Source organism: Haliotis cracherodii, unplaced genomic scaffold (assembly GCF_022045235.1).
Source record: "Haliotis cracherodii isolate W230 unplaced genomic scaffold, xgHalCrac1.p SCAF_18, whole genome shotgun sequence".
NCBI classification, from domain to species: domain Eukaryota; kingdom Metazoa; phylum Mollusca; class Gastropoda; order Lepetellida; family Haliotidae; genus Haliotis; species Haliotis cracherodii.
Window position 1 is genome coordinate 19,247,781 of NW_027266273.1, and position 16,321 is coordinate 19,264,101.

The following is a 16,321-nucleotide window of genomic DNA, read 5'->3' on the forward strand; positions in this document are numbered from 1 at the left end:
TTATTTACAGACCACCGTCATATAGCTAGAATATGTTCGATTGCGCCGTCGTTAAACAACAAACAAATATCATTACTGGTTAGGAAATAAAGTATATCTAACCACATGCATGCATGCCCTAGACTCTGCACCACCTGGCTAATGAAACGAATGATTGGTTTCAACGAAACTTCTATTTACCATGTTCACTTCTGTGAACAGCGAGTTTAGTTTGTAAAAGCTCCTGCTGTGATCGCCTCCTTGATATCTTTGTCCATTCAATGACCTCCATGTAACCTGCGTCTTATAGAAGACAGTACTACTAGTATCGATACTGTCTACATTACCTAATACATGGCATCTGTTTCCCTCTCTCGCCACACAGATAAGTCAATACTTCAATCCTTCTAAGGTCAGTCTTTGTTCAAAGAGCTTATTGTATCAGTGATCTTACATATGTTACACCTTGGCCAGTTTCAACTGTTCTTAACCCATTCAGCGATCACACTGAACATAGTAATAGAACACTCACAATATCATTATATATACCATTAAACCAACACGTGTAGTGTATATCACGGTGCTCTATTATCCATGTCATCATTGCCTACTAAATGGCAATAGGAATTAAATCTTGTTTTTTCAACATTCCACCTGCCCTTGCACTAAGCGATCTTAGCGCTAAGGTGATATTAACTCCCATACCTTAAGATAGACTTACGACAGTCGTAGCGCTAAAGTTTTTTCTGAAGAACGACAGCCAGATTCTCTTATGCAGAATAAGTGTGGAGTAAATTCTAATGTAGATAACGACTAGATTTAGAAAGATATGAGTCTAAGGTCATGCCAGAGTGTAGCGTTAAGTAATTCCTGACCGGCCGCGTCTAGATCGCAGGAGCCTTGTGCACTACACCATACAGTACATCGTACACCACACGTACACTAAAGAGTTCAAAGAGCTTATTGTATCAGTGATCTTACATATGTTACACCTTGGCCAGTTTCAACTGTTCTTAACCCATTCAGCGATCACACTGAACATAGTAATAGAACACTCACAATATCATTATATATACCATTAAACCAACACGTGTAGTGTATATCACGGTGCTCTATTATCCATGTCATCATTGCCTACTAAATGGCAATAGGAATTAAATCTTGTTTTTTTCAACATTCCACCTGCCCTTGCACTAAGCGATCTTAGCACTAAGGTGATATTAACTCCCATACCTTAAGATAGACTTACGACAGTCGTAGCGCTAAAGTTTTTCTGAAGAACGACAGCCAGATTCTCTTATGCAGAATAAGTGTGGAGTAAATTCTAATGTAGATAACGACTAGATTTAGAAAGATATGAGTCTAAGGTCATGCCAGAGTGTAGCGTTAAGTAATTCCTGACCGGCCGCGTCTAGATCGCAGGAGCCTTGTGCACTACACCATACAGTACATCGTACACCACACGTACACTATGATGTGGTTTGAGATGCTGGCCCTGTGTCTGCTGACGGTCATTCAGCGTGTAGCACTACAGTCAACCCGTCCTCATATCATCTTCATCGTCGCTGATGACATGGTAAGTGGAAAGTGTGGGCTTTACAACGGGTCCAGGAACACCCAAGGAAGACCACAAGGAATTATGAATCGAACTCGGGTCTGCGGCGTGACGCTTTACCTACTAGGCTACCGTGTCTGTTGAACCGAGTGTGTAGTGTGTTGTCTGCCTGGTAGCGATTTTATCATCAGCCTGTTGATTTGGTATAACCTGTACTTTATCTACAATATCTATGATTCACTATGAATAGGGACTAGGCCATCGGATATGACATCTAGGTCAGCTCTCAGGGTTTAACGACATGACGTTATCACAAGACATGCTTGTTGTAATCTTGAGTAAAGTTAATGAGAATACGGCGTTAGAAGTTGGCACTAGTCCTGAAGGCCTTGCCATACTGCCCAATAGTTAAGGTATCAAAAGGACTAGTACAATTTGCCATTATGAAGGGTTTTGCTATATGTTATCATAATAAGGACTAGCGGACTAAAACAGTTTTTCTATCGCTGGAAAGAGGTAGAAACGTTATGTAGTGGGTGTGACTGTACCCGACGTCGTGTAACGTGATGTAGCCTGAGTGGGTGTGACTGTACCCGACGTCGTGTAACGTGATGTAGCCTGAGTGGGTGTGACTGTACCCGACGTCGTGTAACGTGATGTAGCCTGAGTGGGTGTGACTGTACCCGACGTCGTGTAACGTGATGTGGCCTGAGTGGGTGTGGCTGTACCCGACGTCGTGTAACGTGAAGTATCCTGAGTGGGTGTGACTGTACCCGATGTCGTGTAACGTGATGTAGCCTGAGTGGGTGTGACTGTACCCTTCGTCGTGTAACGTGATGTAGCCTGAGTAGGTGTGACTGTACCCGACGTCGTGTAACGTGATGTAGCCTGAGTGGGTGTGACTGTACCCGACGTCGTGTAACGTGATGTAGCCTGAGTGGGTGTGACTGTACCCGACGTCGTGTAACGTGATGTAGCCTGAGTAGGTGTGACTGTACCCGATGTCGTGTAACGTGATGTAGCCTGAGTGGGTGTGGCTGTACCCGACGTCGTGTAACGTGATGTAGCCTGAGTGGGTATGACTGTACCCGATGTCGTGAATCGTTGCTCACGCTGTCAACCACATGTTGTTCTGCTTCTAGGGATGGCATGACGCCAGCTTCCATGGCTCAGACATCAAAACTCCGTTCATTGACTCCCTGGCGTACAAGGGCATCATCCTGAACAACTATTATGTGTCCCCCATCTGCAGCCCCACCCGCACAGCCATACTTACCGGGAGACACCCCATACATACAGGTGAGGGGGGCAGTACTTACCGGGAGACACCCCATACATACAGGTGAGGGGGTCAGTACTTACCGGGAGAAACCCCATACATACAGGTGAGGGGGTCAGTACTTACCGGGAGACACCCCATACATACAGGTGAGGGGGTTAGTACTTACCGGGATACACCCCATACATACAGGTGAGGGGGTCAGTACCTACCGAGAGACACCCCATACATACAGGTGAGGGGGTCAGTACTTACCATACATACAGGTGAGGGGGTCAGTACTTACCATACATACAGGTGAGGGGGTCAGTACTCACCATATATACAGGTGAGGGGGTCAGTACTTACCATACATACAGGTGAGGGGGTCAGTACTCACCATACATACAGGTGAGGGGGTCAGTATTTACCGGGAGACACCCCATACATACAGGTGAGGGGGTCAGTATTTACCGGGAGACACCCCATACATACAGGTGAGGGGGTCAGTACTTACCGGGAGACACCCCATACATACAGGTGAGGGGGTCAGTACCTACCGAGAGACACCCCATACATACAGGTGAGGGGGTCAGTACTTACCATACATACAGGTGAGGGGTCAGTACTTACCATACATACAGGTGAGGGGGTCAGTACTCACCATATATACAGGTGAGGGGGTCAGTACTTACCATACATACAGGTGAGGGGGTCAGTATTTACCGGGAGACACCCCATACATACAGGTGAGGGGGTCAGTATTTACCGGGAGACACCCCATACGTACAGGTGAGGGGGTCAGTACTTACCATACATACAGGTGAGGGGGTCAGTACTTACCATACATACAGGTGAGGGGGTCAGTACTCACCATATATACAGGTGAGGGGGTCAGTACTTACCGGGAGACACCCCATACATACAGGTGAGGGGGTCAGTACTTACCGAGAGACACCCCATACATACAGGTGAGGGGGTCAGTACTTACCGGGAGACAACCCATACATACAGGTGAGGGGGTCAGTACTGACCGGGAGACACCCCATGCATACAGGTGAGGGGGTCAGTACTTACCGGTAGACAACCCATACATACAGGTGAGGGGTCAGTACTTACCGGGAGACACCCCATGCATACAGGTGAGGGGGTCAGTACTTACCGGTAGACAACCCATACATACAGGTGAGGGGTCAGTACTTACCGGGAGACACCCCATGCATACAGGTGAGGGGGTCAGTACTTACCGGTAGACAACCCATACATACAGGTGAGGGGGTCAGTACTTGGGCGCTCCATACATACAGGTGAGGGGGTCAGTACTTACCGGGAGACACCCCATACATACAGGTGAGGGGGTCAGTACTTACCATAAATACAGGTGAGGGGGTCAGTACTTACCGGGAGACACCCCCTACATACAGGTGAGGGGGTCAGTACTTACCGGGAGACAACCCATACATACAGGTGAGGGGGTCAGTACTTACCGGTAGACAACCCATACATACAGGTGAGGGGTCAGTATTTACCGGGAGACACTCCACACATACAGGTGAGGGGGTCAGTACTTACCGGGAGACACCCCATACATACAGGTGAGGGGGTCAGTACTTACCATAAATACAGGTGAGGGGGTCAGTACTTACCAGGAGACACCCCCTACATACAGGTGAGGGGGTCAGTACTTACCGGGAGACACCCCATACATACAGGTGAGGGGGTCATTACTTAGCACTCCATACATACAGGTGAGGGGGTCAGTACTTACCGGGAGACACCCCATACATACAGACGAGGGGGGTCAGTACTTACCATAAATACAGGTGAGGGGGTCAGTACTTACCGGTAGACAACCCATACATACAGGTGAGGGGGTCAGTACTTACCGTACATACAGGTGAGGGGGTCAGTACTTACCGGTAGACAACCCATACATACAGGTGAGGGGGTCAGTACTTACCATACATACAGGTGAGGGGGTCAGTACTTACCGGGAGACACCCCATACATACAGACGAGGGGGTCAGTACTTACCGGGAGACACCCCATACATACAGACGAGGGGGTCAGTACTTACCGGGAGACAACCCATACATACAGGTGAGGGGGTCAGTACTTACCATACATACAGGTGAGGGGGTCAGTACTTACCGGGAGACACCCCATACATACAGACGAGGGGGTCAGTACTTACCGGGAGACACCCCATACATACAGGTGAGGGGGTCAGTACTTACCGGGAGACACCCCATGCATACAGGTGAGGGGGTCAGTACTTACCGGTAGACAACCCATACATACAGGTGAGGGGTCAGTACTTACCGGTAGACAACCCATACATACAGGTGAGGGGTCACTACTTACCGGGAGACACCCCATACATACAGGTGAGGGGGTCATTACTTAGCACTCCATACATACAGGTGAGGGGGTCAGTACTTACCGGGAGACACCCCATACATACAGGTGAGGGGGTCAGTACTTACCGGGAGACACCCCATACATACAGACGAGGGTGTCAGTACTTACCATAAATACAGGTGAGGGGGTCAGTACTTACCGGGAGACACCCCCTACATACAGGTGAGGGGGTCAGTACTTACCGGGAGACACCCCATACATACAGGTGAGGGGGTCAGTACTTACCATACATACAGGTGAGGGGGTCAGTACTTACCATACATACAAGTGAGGGGGTCAGTACTGACCGGGAGGCGCCCCATACACACAGGTGAGGGGTCGGTATTTGGGCGCTCCATACATGTAAGGGGTCATTACTTAGCACTCCATACATGCAGGTGAGGGGGTCAGTACTTAGCGGGAGGCACTCCATACGTTCAGATGAGGGGCATAGACGTTTATCTTCAGCGCCATGTCATTCCAACCGAAATCAAAGCAAAGATATTGTCCAATGAGCCCACTGTATAAATTATAATAGGATGGATTTCGATACACGATAGCCGAGGATGGATTTGACCTTTCTCCTACATTAACTTGACATTACGTGATATAATTGGACTATGGTGTTCAAAGCTGCGTTAACCCACACATTCTCCAACGCAGGCATGCAGCACGGCTTGATCGGGGGTGCCACTCCGTATGGCCTGTCCCTGAATGAGACCATCATGCCGCAGTATCTGAAGGAACTCGGGTACGCCACTCACATAGTGGGAAAGGTATGGGCTACGTATGCTCTCTACTGCACTTTGATAAATATAAATAACGATTATTATACATGTATATGAATACTACTAGTCTTTGCAGTACATTTGATGGTCATGAAAACGATTGGAGGTCTATATTTGCCTTTTTCACGCTTTGTCAAATTCATTTTAAACACGGGGTTATCGGAGTAACGGGGTATCAAGGCTAACATATGGTATCCAGACTAATGGGGTAACCGGATTATTGGGGTTTCCGGACTAACGGAGCTACCGGACTAACGGTATCCAGACTAACATGTTATCAAGACTAACGGGGTATCCGGACTATCGGGGTTTCCGGACTAACGGAGCTACCGGACTAACGGTATAGAGACTAACATGGTATCAAGACTAACGGGGTATCCGGACTATCGGGGTTACCGGACTAACGGGTTATCCGTACTATCGGGGTTACCAGACTAACGGGGTATCCGGTCTAGCGGGGTGTCCATACTATCAGGGTAACTGGACTAAAGAGGTATCCATACTATCGGGGTTACCGGACTAACGGAGTATCCATACTAACGGGTTATCCGTACTATCGGGGTTACCGGACTAACGGGGTATCCATAATAACGGGTTATCCATACTATCGGGGTTACCGGACTAACGGGGTATCCAAACTAACGGGTTATCCATACTATCGGGGTAACTGGACTAAAGGGGTATCCAGACTATCGGGGTGTCCATACTATCGGGGTAACTGGACTAAAGGGGTATCCAGACTATCGGGTTATCCATACTATCGGGGTTACCGGACTAACGGGGTATCCAGTATGGCGGGGTATCCATACTATCGGGGTAACTGGACTAAAGGGGTATCCAGACTAACGGGGTTACAATACTAACGGGGTATTCACACTATTGGGGTTACAAGACTAATGGGGTTACCGGACTAACGGGTCTCGCTGTGTTCAGCAACACTTGTGTTATGTGGCTTTTGACCATTATATCAGGTTTGGGGTTAATTATTATAAACGTCAACTCATAACTGTATAAGAGGCTATTGCCTATATCAGCGTGGGGACCGAGACACACACACACACACACTAACTCCAGAAGTATAGGTCTTACGTCCTCTAACATGTCTAGTGGCACCTGGGTCACTACACAGAGAACCACATCCCCACGAGGAGAGGTTTCGACTCCTTCTTCGGCTTCTACGTCGGCCACGAGGACTACTACGACCACTCCGCCGAGGACGGATGGGGGGTAATAGCTACATTTTATCTCATATATACTGCTCGATGTTTGATAGGGACATGCCTATTATTCCATCATACACCAAACGGGTGTCTTATGATTTGGAAGTTATTGGCTCAGAAAGCCTCCAGTATCTCAGCAACAGTATATACAGGAAACCGCTGTCAGTTTCTAACACTATTTCATAATTCACACAAGCAACAGATGTCATTCACATGCTTTTCTTAACCTCGTTTTATTATCCTAAAAAAGCCTAAAATAGTGTTTTGACAAGAGATTACGAAAATAATCTTATTCATTAATCAGGTGTAAACCACATATTTGTATTAATCTCGTTTTATCTTTTGTGATGCCAGAGGTTTTTATACATGCATACAATTATATTTTCATAAACCTTTTTCCAAAAAGAGAAATATGTTGTTCATTATACAATTAATATAAGATAACAATATTGTCAGACAATATGCATTGGTAGGGATACTGGGGATATGACTTCCGGCGGAACCAGGCAATAGAACGAGGCTATGGCGAGGTGTACTCCACGGAGCTGTACACACAGGAAGCGACCACGATTCTCAGACTCCACAATACATCACAGGTAAGAAGGGTGGAACACGTTTTGTGAAATACTTTATTTTGAACAGTGGTTATAGCGAGGTGTATTCAAGTGTCCCAACTCTATCAAACGTATTGATCACGTTGGATCCTCAATACACTCTTATCCTGGGATTCCGGTAAAATTTCATGTGTAATTCCAAAATAATCGAGCTTTCAAACAGTATCAGATAGTATAACTGACAATTCAGTTTAATCTGAACAAGTCCCGTGCTTTATAAGGTTTGTTATCATTTGTTTTTTTCAAAGTAATCTTTTCGAATTTGTAAAATAACTGTTATGTTGCCATACTTTGAGGTCCTGATTGGTTACAGTGCCCAATAAGGTTGCATACATTTACATGCGGTCCTTGCAAGGATCATCTATGATGATGTGGTTTTAAAAATGCTGTTTGTAGGTATACATAAAGTAACTGATCATGAGACATGTACAGCAGCGTTTCAAGAACTCAGTTTCTGTCTCCTTACGTGACGCCATGTAATTAGCGTGTGCGAACTTAACAACACGCCATGCAAAGACAAAAAGCCTGTGTCACATTTTATACTGAAATCAGACAAGTCCTCTTCACGTTCCGATAAGCAGTCAGAGAATGTCTACTTGCAATAACAGATTGTCTGCTTCACACTTCTCCATTTAGTCAAAGAACGTCTGCTTCACTTTCCATCATGCAATCAGTGACGTCATTTCCTGTCTCTGTAGCCTCTGTTCCTGTGGCTGGCTCACCAAGCAGTGCATGCTGGGAACTACAATGGCGATCCGGTCCAGGCACCTCATAAATATGTCCAAAGATTCCCTAACATCAAAGACGTTCCCCGAAAGACTTTCGCCGGTAATCTTTGTCTTCTTTGTTTTGTATTGAGGGCTTTTGGTTTTTACGCTGCTTAACATAATAATTTATGAGTAGGGGGGGGGCACTGAGGCAGGTCATAGGCGTTTACCTTTTCGGGGGTGCCGGGGAGTCGGCATAGAAGAGATATTATGTATGCATGTCTTAAAAAATAGAGACACCCTGGTAGTATCATCTAGGGCTGGGTCGAGTCCAAATTTATTACCTGGGTACCCGCCCCCTATTTCCCTACCCTACCCGGGTACCCACTGTATGTCTCAGGAGATGTATCAAAATGCCCGTTTGGTAACTTTTTTAGCATAGCCCTGGCAAAACGTATTTAGATACACGTATTAACAATCAGGTCATGCATACACTGAAGTTAAGTTATATCTTTATTCAACCATATCGGACAGAATGGATGCATAGTCAGAAAGAAAAGCGAACATTAATGACTTGAACTGTAACCATAGTTCGAGATAATTTTAGACAATATATCACGTGACTAACTACGGGTCCGGGTATTCCTGTGGGTACCCGGGACCTACTCAGTACCCGCCGGACCCGGGTACCCGAGTTACCCGTCCCAGCCCTATTATCATCCCTGGTATAATACAGTTATGGTTCTTCTTAATGGGGAGAATTGGGGACGATCAGAGGACTGTGTATTTGAGGTGATGCCACTGATGCCGTCTAACACATGATGATGTTGCAGGAATGGCCTCGGCGTTGGATGACTCCGTCGCCACCGTCTTCCAGACACTACAGGAGACGGGTATGTTGAACAACTCCATCATTATCTTCACAACAGACAACGGTGGACCCACGAACGGCTATGACAGGAACGCAGCTTGCAACTGGCCACTCAGGTATTAATCAATAGCGTGAACCCTCCACAATTCGAACGGAAGAACTGGATATAAGACTTGTAGCCTCATGGCCACGGTGCGTTCTTTACGTATAGTAACTAACTAGTACTCCCGCATAACTCAACGTTGGATGAGTTAATGTGTCGGAAAAGACATGTTCATGGGTCCTAGATTTAACTTACAAATCTCGTTGGTTTGAATTCCTTCAAGGGGTGTCACGTGGTGTTGTGCACAAGATCAGGTACAGTTAAGAAATGGTCGCGGAGTGTAGTTGGATGGGTGACCGCGTTACTTTGAGTTTGTGGTGTCTCCTTCGGCAAATGACTTTGTTCAAAATATGCCTCTGTTCACTCAACAGTGAATGGGTACCCAGTAGTATGAGATGGTTACGTGAATGTTAACCCTTAGGCGTCTCACAGGCAGCTTCGATTTTACACACCCAGAGAGTTGAGTATGTAAATGTAGACCACAATGGTCGACTGACCGGGGTAATAGAATAAATCGATATATCGTTATTGCGAAATTACATCACAGTCCCGACATACACGTTATTTTCAGTATGGCTTTACATCAAAACTGCTTGACTCGACCAATGGAAAGCTTGATATATAAGCATCGATTTAACGACGATTGTTCTCTTCTGGTGATTGTGTTTAACGGCGTGTCATCATAAGATTCCTAATGTACGAGGGAAGTACAAAGTGGATGTTCCAGTTTACTGAAATCAGTGACAGTGTCAGCAGACTATGGAAGATGATGGGGGTGTTGATCATTAGACAAAGGCGACCATGCTATATGGTATCATTTTAAATAATTCAATGTACGAATGCAGTGATACGCCCATACTGGTTTTTTTTCACAGGGGCTGCAAGAACACGATGTGGGAGGGCGGAGTGCGGGGAAACAGCTTCATCTACAGCCCTCTACTCCTGACATCTGGTTACGTCCAGGAGAATTTGATGCACATCACTGATTGGTTGCCCACTCTCTATCACGCGGCCGGAGGTGACGTCAGCAAGCTCAAAAGACCAGACGGTTTCAATTTGTGGGAAATGTTGTCAACCAACGGCCAGTCAGTGAGAAGCGAGATTATACACAACATCGACCCAACGGCAAACTTTGCAGCTATAAGAGTGGGCGAGTTCAAGCTGGTAAATGGACATATCTCGGGCGGCAAATATGACTCGTGGTATCCCCCACCGGAAGCCGATGCTGTCGACATTAACCGGTCTCTCAGCGGCAACCCCTTAAGTGACAACATCGCCATCGTCGGTCAGCCTATTGAAGTGAAATGCGGACCTAAACCGCTAAATGCTGAGTTCAACTGTAAACCAGAAGTAGCTCCCTGCTTGTTCCACATTCCCAGCGACCCGTGTGAGTTCCACAACATTGCTGCGTCACATCCGGCGGAAGTGCAAGCAATGTTGCGCAGGATAGATGACTATAGGAAAACGATGGTTCCGCCGTCCAACAGGCCGATAGACCCGCGGGCCAATCCCGCCCTTCACGGTGGTGCATGGGGCCCATGGCTCAAGGATGAACAAGGTTTGATCAGCATACCAAATATAATCGGCAGACAAGTTGAATGGTGAATAAAGATGTTTCTTAATCGTTGTATTCTGTCATGTATTCAGCAATCAACATTCAGGTGCCCCCTATTTAAAAACAAAACAAAACACATTTATATGAAATTGTGAGTCACTTCAGACATGTTTGTTGGGCATTAACAAATAATTTTCAACGATGACAACTAACTTATATTGGTTGGACAACATTCTGTTCCTCTGCAATAACCATTACCAGACACAAATACAGAAGATGATGTTTTGTTATATACTCTTCAAAACTAGTAGGTGATACTTGGAAATAACTTATAGTTTCCAAAACTGTAACAAATATTAGTTTCTAGTTATATTTGTATGATAACAATGAACCAATTGGAAACACAATAGACCCGTTATTGAAGTTAGCCAACGATCTTGAAGGACGATAGGGGTGAGATGGGAAATTTCGAAGTTGACGTTTTTGGATCTGCAGTGCATAATAGCGCCACGATTTGTCAAACATTCTTTCACTCGACGAGGTATGTTGCGTACGAGTATCCCAATGGTGATTTGAGGGAGGTGGCCTGTTCCACTCCTCTTGCAGCGCCTGGCCAAGTTCAACCAACGTGGTCGGCGGCCTATGACGTTGACGCACGCGTCTCCCTGTGAGCGTTGACGTTTCGTGCGCGATGGACACGGGAGTTGTCCTGAAAGACGAAACGTCGACCCACAAGCTCTGCAAACAGGACAACAAAGGGTGTCAGTTTGTTGTAAGGGGAAAGAGTTGTGTTTTAATATTGTTATTTAAACACAATCATTACCAACACGAACACTACATTGCTATCTTTGCATTGCACATGGTTTATGGCTTGTAGCTGTCAGTTGGTGGGCGTATCTTGGTCATGTGACGAGGTACAAAAAATATTAGTTTAGATAATCTAATGATTCTTATCGATGACTTGATCATACTCAAGTCATACTTCGCAACGTTTCTCATAGTAACAGTACGACATTGTCCGTTATAGGCTAAACGGTACGAGTTATTGTATTGTAGTCAACGTATCTGCTGGTGCGCTGTCAACCGAACAATGAAACCTGCTTTGATTACTGTGCTGCTGCTTGTGTGTGTGACGTCACAGGCGAAGCGCCCGAATATTATCTTCATTGTAGCGGATGATCTGGTGAGTATAATCAATAACAACAGGTTGGTAAGTGTCTACACTGCCGTGACTAACTGAAGGAATATATGTAACACTGAATCATCGATTTTTCACGTTATACCTCGGTGAGCAATAACAGGGCGATTGTGAAGCTACAAACAATTTCACACAAGTACCATAGCAAAGTAAACCTTATAAAACAAAATCTTTTTACGAAGATGACTGACTGAAGAATGGTGAATATGTTGCCTAGTGTAAGCGTCATTTTACGGCAGTGGATATAGGACTTGAATAATTTAGCATCTGTGATCTGTCATGTGTATCTGTATGTAGGCGTATCGCTGAAGAAGCCTTTGACGACCATTTGATATTTGGGTGGGGGGCCCAGGTTGTTTGGGTACAGTCATGTTTTTTCTTCTTCATTTTAAGACGTGTCACCCCATACACATATTGACAATACAAGTATGTTTATGTTGTGTTTTGTTCCTCGTAAGGGTAACTTAATGGGCATGTCACATCACAGTCAACAACTGTGCTAGTCCTATCTCAGCGGGACAAGTTGGGTCAATAATCTTGTGCAAGGATACGTCACAGTGACTTGCATGATATGACATCTTGAAATGGAGGATTTGAAATAATTAATATCAATAAATAAGTGTTACAGGCATATTGTCATGCACATGTCTCGATGTCAAAGATTATGGCTTTGCTCACGAAATATTGTGTGTTGATGATGGCCATATTGCGGCCGAAACTTTTGTTTTGAGGATGGGTTTTTTCTCTCCACCCCCTACCACCAAACTCCACCCTAGAAATCAAATGGTCTACCCCTCAGTCGTTGAAGACGCCTTCTTGTTCTGTGCTGTATCGTTTTCAATATTGTCAGGGTTGGGGTGACGTCAGCTTCCATGGGTCAAAGATCAGAACGCCACATTTAGACAGGCTTGCATACAATGGCATCCTCCTCAACAACTACTACGTGTCTCAACTGTGTACCCCAACTAGAAGCGCCATCATGACTGGCAGACACCCCATACACACAGGTGAGACGGACACCACACACATACAGGTGATACAGACGCCCCATACACCCAGGTAAGACAGACACCCCATACACACAGGTGATACAGACGCCCCATACACACAGGTGAGACAGACACCCCATACACACAGGTGAGGCAGACACCCCATACACACAGGTGATACAGACACCATACACACAGGTGATACAGACACCCCATACACACAGGTGATACAGACATCCCATACACACAGGTGAGACAGACACCCCATACACACAGGTGAGGCACACACCCCATACAGGTGAGACAGACACCACATACACACAGGTGATACACACACCCCATACACACAGGTGATACAGACATCCCATACACACAGGTGAGACAGACACCACATACACACAGGTGAGACAGACACCCCATACACACAGGTGATACAGACACCCCATACACACAGGTGAGACAGACGCCCCATACACACAGGTGATACAGACACCCCATACACACAGGTAAGACAGACACCCCATACACACAGGTGAGACAGACACCCCATACACAGAGGTGAGACAGACACCATACACACAGGTGAGACAGACATCCCATACACACAGGTGAGACAGACACCCCATACACACAGGTGATACAGACACTCAATACACAGAGGTGACACAGACACCCAATACACACAGGTGATACAGACACCCCATACACACAGGTAAGACAGACACCCCATACACACAGGTGATACAGACACCCCATACACACAGGTGATACAGACGCCCCATACACACAGGTGATACAGACGCCCCATACACACAGGTGATACAGACACCCAATACACACAGGTGACACAGACACCCCATACACACAGGTGATACAGACGCCCCATACACACAGGTGATACAAACGCCCCATACACACAGGTGAGACAGACACCCCATACACACAGGTGATACAGACACCCCATACACACAGGTGAGACAGACACCCCATACACACAGGTGATACAGACACCCCATACACACAGGTGAGACAGACACCCCATACACACAGGTGATACAGGCGCCCCATACACACAGCTGAGACAGACACCCCAAACACGCAGGTGAGACAGACACCCCATACACACAGGTGAGACAGACACCCCATACACACAGGTGATACAGACACCCAATACACACAGGTGAGACAGACACCCCATACACACAGGTGATACAGACACCCCATACACACAGGTGATACAGATGCCCCATACACACAGGTGATACAGACACCCCATACACGCAGGTGATACAGACACCCCATACACACAGGTGAGACAGACACCCCATACACATAGGTGATACAGACACCCAATACACACGGGTGATACAGACGCCCCATACACACAGGTGATACAGATGCCCCATACACACAGGTGATACAGACACCCCATACATACAGGTGATACAGACACCCCATACACGCAGGTGATACAGACACCCCATACACACAGGTGATACAGACGCCCCATACACACGGGTGAGACAGACGCCCCATACACACAGGGGAGACAGACACCCCATACACACAGGTGATACAGACACTCAATACACACAGGTGACACAGACACCCAATACACACAGGTGATACAGACACCCCATACACACAGGTAAGACAGACACCCCATACACACAGGTGATACAGACACCCCATACACACAGGTGATACAGACGCCCCATACACACAGGTGATACAGACGCCCCATACACACAGGTGATACAGACACCCAATACACACAGGTGACACAGACACCCCATACACACAGGTGATACAGACGCCCCATACACACAGGTGATACAAACGCCCCATACACACAGGTGAGACAGACACCCCATACACACAGGTGATACAGACACCCCATACACACAGGTGAGACAGACACCCCATACACACAGGTGATACAGACACCCCATACACACAGGTGAGACAGACACCCCATACACACAGGTGATACAGGCGCCCCATACACACAGCTGAGACAGACACCCCAAACACGCAGGTGAGACAGACACCCCATACACACAGGTGAGACAGACACCCCATACACACAGGTGATACAGACACCCAATACACACAGGTGAGACAGACACCCCATACACACAGGTGATACAGACACCCCATACACACAGGTGATACAGATGCCCCATACACACAGGTGATACAGACACCCCATACACGCAGGTGATACAGACACCCCATACACACAGGTGAGACAGACACCCCATACACATAGGTGATACAGACACCCAATACACACGGGTGATACAGACGCCCCATACACACAGGTGATACAGATGCCCCATACACACAGGTGATACAGACACCCCATACACACAGGTGATACAGACGCCCCATACACAGAGGTGATACAGACACCCAATACACACAGAGGTGACACAGACACCCCATACACACGGGTGAGACAGACACCATACACACAGGTGAGACAGACACCCCATACACACAGGTGAGACAGACACCATACACACAGGTGATACAGACGCCCCATACACAGAGGGGAGACAGACACCCCATACACACAGGTGAGACAGACACCCCATACACACAGGTGAGACAGACACCCCATACACACAGGTGAGACAGACACCCCATACACACAGGTGAGACAGACACCCCATACACACAGGTGAGACAGACACCCCATACACACAGGTGAGACAGACACCCCATACACACAGGTGAGACAGACACCCCATACACACAGGTGAGACAGACACCCCATACACACAGGTGATACAGACACCCAATACACACGGGTGATACAGACGCCCCATACACACAGGTGATACAGACGCCCCATACACACAGGTGATACAGACACCCCATACACACAGGTGATACAGACGCCCCATACACAGAGGTGATACAGACACCCAATACACACAGAGGTGACACAGACACCCCATACACACAGGTGAGACAGACACCATACACACAGGTGAGACAGACACCATACACACAGGTGAGACAGACACCATACACACAGGTGAGACAGACGCCCCATACACAGAGGGGAGACAGACA

The 16,321-nt window shown here is 46.9% G+C and overlaps 1 protein-coding gene across 1 annotated transcript; it reads left to right on the top strand.

Annotated features, from left to right (window-relative positions):
- The first annotated feature begins 1,364 nt into the window (after positions 1-1,364).
- Positions 1,365-11,117, top strand: LOC139465364 (arylsulfatase B-like). The gene is made up of 8 exons (XM_071247072.1): positions 1,365-1,555; positions 2,677-2,833; positions 5,856-5,968; positions 7,088-7,207; positions 7,674-7,796; positions 8,513-8,642; positions 9,355-9,508; positions 10,371-11,117. The coding sequence occupies exons 1-8, from the start codon at positions 1,451-1,453 to the stop codon at positions 11,098-11,100; spliced, it is 1,632 nt and encodes a 543-aa protein (XP_071103173.1). The 5' UTR covers positions 1,365-1,450; the 3' UTR covers positions 11,101-11,117.
- The last annotated feature ends 5,204 nt before the right edge of the window (positions 11,118-16,321 follow it).

What these genes read in the sequence shown, in the direction of transcription:
- LOC139465364 (XM_071247072.1), top strand. Translation starts at nt 1,451, where the DNA reads ATGATGTGGTTTGAGATGCTGGCCCTGTGTCTGCTGACGGTCATTCAG. An exon ending in GACTCCACAATACATCACAG is followed by an intron (nt 7,797 to 8,512) that starts GTAAGAAGGGTG and finishes CTGTCTCTGTAG; the next exon opens with CCTCTGTTCCTGTGGCTGGC. An exon ending in GCTTGCAACTGGCCACTCAG is followed by an intron (nt 9,509 to 10,370) that starts GTATTAATCAAT and finishes TTTTTTTCACAG; the next exon opens with GGGCTGCAAGAACACGATGT.